The 5,151-nt window shown below is 56.6% G+C and overlaps 1 protein-coding gene across 1 annotated transcript in view; it reads right to left on the bottom strand.

Moving 5' to 3' along the window:
• Positions 1-5,144, bottom strand: part of ZMYND15 (zinc finger MYND-type containing 15) — a 5,622-nt gene extending 478 nt beyond the window's left edge. The window contains exons 1-11 of the mRNA XM_014589049.2: positions 4,098-5,144; positions 3,456-3,690; positions 3,212-3,367; positions 2,806-2,966; positions 1,637-1,789; positions 1,230-1,310; positions 973-1,089; positions 805-893; positions 617-715; positions 329-482; positions 3-243 (exon numbers count right to left, since the gene is read on the bottom strand). Coding sequence (XP_014444535.1) covers positions 3-243; positions 329-482; positions 617-715; positions 805-893; positions 973-1,089; positions 1,230-1,310; positions 1,637-1,789; positions 2,806-2,966; positions 3,212-3,367; positions 3,456-3,690; positions 4,098-4,689 — 2,078 coding nt within the window. The 5' untranslated portion in view covers positions 4,690-5,144. The remainder of the gene's footprint in view (positions 1-2; positions 244-328; positions 483-616; positions 716-804; positions 894-972; positions 1,090-1,229; positions 1,311-1,636; positions 1,790-2,805; positions 2,967-3,211; positions 3,368-3,455; positions 3,691-4,097) is intronic.
• Positions 5,145-5,151: the final 7 nt, after the last annotated feature.

Raw genomic sequence — 5,151 nt, 5'->3', positions numbered from 1 at the left:
ACATCCCGGGAGGAACAACCGGGAGGGCAGGCAGGCTCACACACAGAGGCCCCCCAGACCCGGGCAAGGGGACCCGGTGAGCAGTGCCCCGGGGTGGGGAAGAGGAGAGTCCAGAGACTTCAGAAAAGGAGGGACGGAGGAGCTGGGCAGGAGGTGAGAGTTGTCTTTTGTCCCCACTCCCCACCTGTAACCGGGGCAGAGAGCTGAGCCAAGTGTCCTTGAGACCAAAGCCAGAGTTAAATCCTGTGGTCAGAGAGCAGGGAGAAGGAGGCGCCCATGGTCTACTCCCCCACCTTCCCTTTCCCCTTCCTGTGAGCCCCGCTCCTACCAATAACCAGATCAGGCTTGGGTCCCTGCAGCAGGTGGTAGGGCCTCGCTGACACCTTGATCTGCAGGTCCCTGCGGCCCCCCTTCTCCTTAGTTCCGGAGCCAAGCCGCGCTGATACCCCAGAACCTGGACGGAAAGACACCTCGGGGCCGTCCTAAGATGCCAGGAGTGGGGTGGGGAAGCCACCGGAAGTCAGAGTGTTGGAGTGTACCAGGCAGGGCAGGGGAGGGAGGGTAGAAGGGCAGGACAAGGTCAGGGCTGAGAGCAGGAGCCTTCCTCCGCCTTTACCCTCTGCAGGGTAAAATGCTGCTCGTCACTTTCAGGGGGCAGACTGTCGCCCACGAATTGCAGCTCCAGGGCAACGTGAGGGAGCAGGACTAAGAGCTCCTGAAGGATAGAGAGGAGGACAGGTCTGGTCCCATCATCTGTCCAGCTCCACATCCAAATGCCCAATCCTTAGACCTAGAGGGACTTACCCAAAACACCATAACAAGGTCAAACTCCTTCCCAGCCTCCACCACGTGGATCTTCAGTGACTGCTTGTTCTGGATGTTGAGCTCAGGGACTGGGTGAGAAAACCACTTTTTGAGAATATGGGTTCCCTCACTCTCTTCGTGTCCCCCTCCTCCCCCAGTTCTCCTTACAGGACTGGGGCACCAGGTGAGTGATGACGTAGTACACTGTCAGTGGGTAGGTGAGAAGCACAGCCATGGGGGAGTCCAAGCTGAGGCCCCGCCACGTGTAGTAATCCTGCCACGAGCCTGGGGAAGTGGGTTACTGGAGGACGTGGCCCAGGCCTGGGTCCCAACCCCTGCAGGCTAACAGTCTTTTTTTCTCAGTCACCTTCGCTTCTGGCCCTCCATTCCCCGGCCCTAGTTCCCTTAGGGCCTGTCCAGCTCACCAAAGAGACCCTTGGGTGCATCTGAAGGCACAGGAGGCATCAGGGCAGGCCCATCCCCCTGGAGAAGCTGGTAGGGATCTCCTGAGAGGATAAGAAGAAGACCCTGGGGTCAGGGAGACCCCCCGCCCCCACATACATACAGACACACCTGACCCATCTCTCTCTCCTCCAAAGGAACCGTATTCCCGGGGTGGGGGTGGGGGGCTAGAGAAGCAGTAAGAGGAATGGGAGTTTGCTTAGGGACAGGCTTCTAGATGGGGAAGGCAGGGGTGACTCTTCTGGGGGCTGAAGGAAGGCCCAAAATGGTCCTGGTGGCATTGCATTGGTATGCAGAGGGATTATCTGGGACCAGGACAACTGTTCCCACTAGGCTGAGGGCCCCATGCCTGAAAAGAGGCCCCACTCACTGCTGAGAAGAAGGCTGAGGGATGGTGTGTTGCCTCGGGGGTGCCTGGGGGCACAGGGGCCTGGAATCAGCATGCTGAGCTGGGTCCAGTAGCCACGGGTGAGGCCCCGAGAGGCCAGGAAGGCCTCCTTGTTAAAGGTTTCACTGGTCACTTCTAGAGAAGGAGGACGGGAGGGGTTAAGAGTCTGGTGGCTAAGTTCCCAGACCGTGGCTCTCCTCAGCTTTCCCCAAGGACCCTACATCTGAGTCCACTTCCATCAGGGAGGGAAATAACACTTAGAAGTATTCACAGTGAACCGCTTGGACACAGGCACCAAGCTCCTGTAATCCTTACAGCAAGCCCACAGGGTTTTATTTAACATTTGTTAATATTGGGGGCTGGGAGGTGGCATGATGGTTAAGGTGCTGGATTCCCACATAGCTGACCATGGTTCAAGTCCCAGACCTGCTGGCTTGGTTTCTCACTTTCCCTTTCTGTCTCTCTCTGGTTAAATTGAAAAAATAAAACAAAAAAACCCCAATAAATTAAATGAAATACTTCAAAAAAAAAAAAAAAGCAAAACCAAAACATTTTTTAGTATTATTTACAGATGAGGAAATGGAGGCTCTGGGAAGTAGAGTGATTTAAGGTCACACTGCCAGTGTGTGGTGCCTGGAGGAAGCAAGCAGATATTTGAATCTCTACTTCCAAATCTCCGAAACTTACTCAGGACTAAGTTCTCTTCCTCACAGATCCCACCTCCAGTCCCAAACACCCAGCACCCAGCCGTTATTTTAGGGATCTAGACTTCAGCCCCAGGCACTTAGCCTTCAACCCCAGGACACTCAGGCACTACTCTCAAGAACCTGGCTTCATCTTCCCCACCCATTCTTTTTTTTTTAACCCCCAGGTTTTTGGCATAGGACACATGTGCTCACTGGAGAGAGACAGAGAGAAGCAGAGAGACGGAAAGTGAGAAATCATTGCCCAGGAGGGATGGCCCTGCAGCAATCCCTTATCCTCCGTTCTCTTCTTAGAATTTTGGAAACACACACAACCGCCCAGTGTGATTTTCAAGCCGCTGGGTCTGGGACTTGAGCTGTGGTTGGTCATGTGGGAATCCAGTGCCTTAACCACCATGCCATCTTCTGGGCCCCCCACCCCTACCCATTCTGACCTCCATATGGTACCTGCGGTATAGGTAAAAGGCAGAGTTGCCAGTTCCCCTGCCCGCTCCATGAAGGCTGCCAGCCTTGGGCACCAAAACCGGTGGCTCACGTCATCTGGGCATCGCCGCCAGTCAGCCCGGAGACAAGCCTCTCCACAGTACAAGACGGCGCAGCACTGGGGGCTGGGACACAGGGACAGGTGGGCACCTGGTGGTAGTCTCTGTAGGTCCTGTCTGCTGTCCATCCTGCAGCTGCCCATCCACCATGCAGTCTGTTTGTCCGAGCCCCTCTAGTTGCTTGCTTCATCTCCATCTTATCTCCCCATCCACCTTTCTGCCTCCTAGGCCCTTCATCTGCCTGCTTTTTCTGTTTGCCTGACTGTTGGGGGGGGGGGCTTTCTTTCCTTCCATTTTTGTGGGTTGCTCACCAGGGTGTCAGCTTCACTTCAAAGCTGTGCTTGTGACAAACATGGCAGGTTCGAGCCCGAAGGGAGGCAAAGGTGAAGCCCGGCCGGGGACCCCATGTCCGCATTGGGGTCTTGGCTAACTTCACACCCAACCTGGGGACCAGACTCTCCAGCTCTCTGAATGGGGGTGGAGATGGCATCAGGTTGGGGAGCTCAGGAGTCTGGGTCCCCAAGCCTCCCTACCCTTGGATACCAGATTCTATACCGGTGCAGCTGGGTATCTCCCACAGTAAGTTGTCGGGGTTTTCGAGGGTCCCCAGAGCCCATGGGGCAGGCCATGCTGTGGCAGAGGAGAGCATAGCCCCGAAGAGCCAAGTTCTCAGTCCCTGAGCCCCGGCCTGCATTCCCCTGGACTCCTTCCATCAGCAGGTCAATGCCCAAGATGGTACCATGCTCATCCGTCACCAACAAGAGGCAGGAGAGGTGCAGGGGGGCAGCCTCTGGGGGAAGAGGGGAAAGCTGGGGGTGACGATGGGAGACAAAGATGGTCAGGATCAGGGGTACCAAACTCAAAAACTCCAGGGGCTAGGCAAATAACCTCAGTGAGTGAAGGGGACTGGGTAGAGCGAGCATGCCCCATCGAAGGGGGACAGCTGCCACTCTGCCAGAGTTTGCTGCCATGCAGAAATGGAGATTTTCTGCTGTCAGAACTGGAGATTTTTCTCAAGAGTGTGTAAATCCAGACTTCTGGTTTTTTTCCTTTCAATGTGTAAACACTGTGGGTCTGACCTTCTCAGGCCAGACTGGACGGAAGGGCACCAGTCCGTGACTTCTCCCTGGATTCCGAGTGGCAGGGAAGGGTTCTGGGAGGGGAGTCTGGCTGGGCAGGGCAGCACTGGGTTCTTACCGCTCCGCTGTCCCTTCCTCTTCTCAGGTCCTGTTTCATCCTCCACCCTGACCTCTCGGCCGCCATCCTCACCACCTCCTGCCTCTTGCTCAGCATCCTCTGGCTCCCCTGGAGGGTTTGCTTCTTGAGGGGACTCCCTGCTGGTTGGGGCTGGTTCCTTGTCCTCCTCTGGTTCTGCCTTCCCTGTGATCCTGCCTGCACCACCCTCCTCCTCTCGGTTCTCTTTGCCTTCCTCCTCCTCCTCCTCTCCTTCCTCCCCATCCTCTAGGCTGACAAAGCTGACATAGGGGCTCAGGTCTCGCAGGTGAAGTGGAGGTTCATCTCCCAGGAGCCGGGCAGCCCCCAGGCCTGGTCCAGGGCCTGGCTCTGCCCCTCGCCCCAGGCTGATGCCCACACTACGGTTGGGCAAGACATGGAGCACCCAAAGAGCAGGGTCCTGGGGCAGCCTTCTGATCTGAGCCTCCAGCTGTCGCCAGCGGCCCTCAAGGCTGGTCCCCACAGCCCCGCGCTCTGCCACGAACTTGCGGAACCAGCCAAAGAGGAGGGCAGCAAAATCGAGGAATTCATCCCGGTATCCAGACACAAACTCCATGTCTTCAGGAGCACAGGGCCTGGGCCCAGACTGAGCAGAGGAAGGGGTATATGATAGTGGTCAGGGCGTTTGGGGCTGGGTCACAACACGGTGGAGAAGATGAGGGTGTGAGGTCCCTTAGGGTAGGGTCTATGGATGAGTGTTAGGAGCTGAGAATAGGGTTTCCAGGGCCAAGGAGGGAGTTCAGGGATGAAGCTGGGGGGCTAGGTCTGGCAGTGAGTTTGAGATGAGACAGTCCTTGAGGCTCAATATAAGAGCACTCACGCCCCCTCCCCAAGTAGGCCAAGAATTCAGGATAGAAATGAGGAAGGCCTAATCCCATCAGGAAGGGTTGGGGAGGAGGAAGACTTTTGGATCTGTCTGTGGGGCACAGGAAGACAGAACAGGACCTGGGGCAGCCCTCGGGCTTGGATCGATTGAGGTGGGGAGCCCCAGTAGACCTAGCGGCCGCCCCACTCCTCT

This window comes from Tupaia chinensis, unplaced genomic scaffold (assembly GCF_000334495.1).
Source record: "Tupaia chinensis unplaced genomic scaffold, TupChi_1.0 Scaffold000330_1, whole genome shotgun sequence".
Taxonomy (NCBI): Eukaryota; Metazoa; Chordata; class Mammalia; order Scandentia; family Tupaiidae; genus Tupaia; species Tupaia belangeri.
Note: the sequence above shows the minus strand (reverse complement) of the source record. Positions and strands in the feature narration are given on the sequence as shown.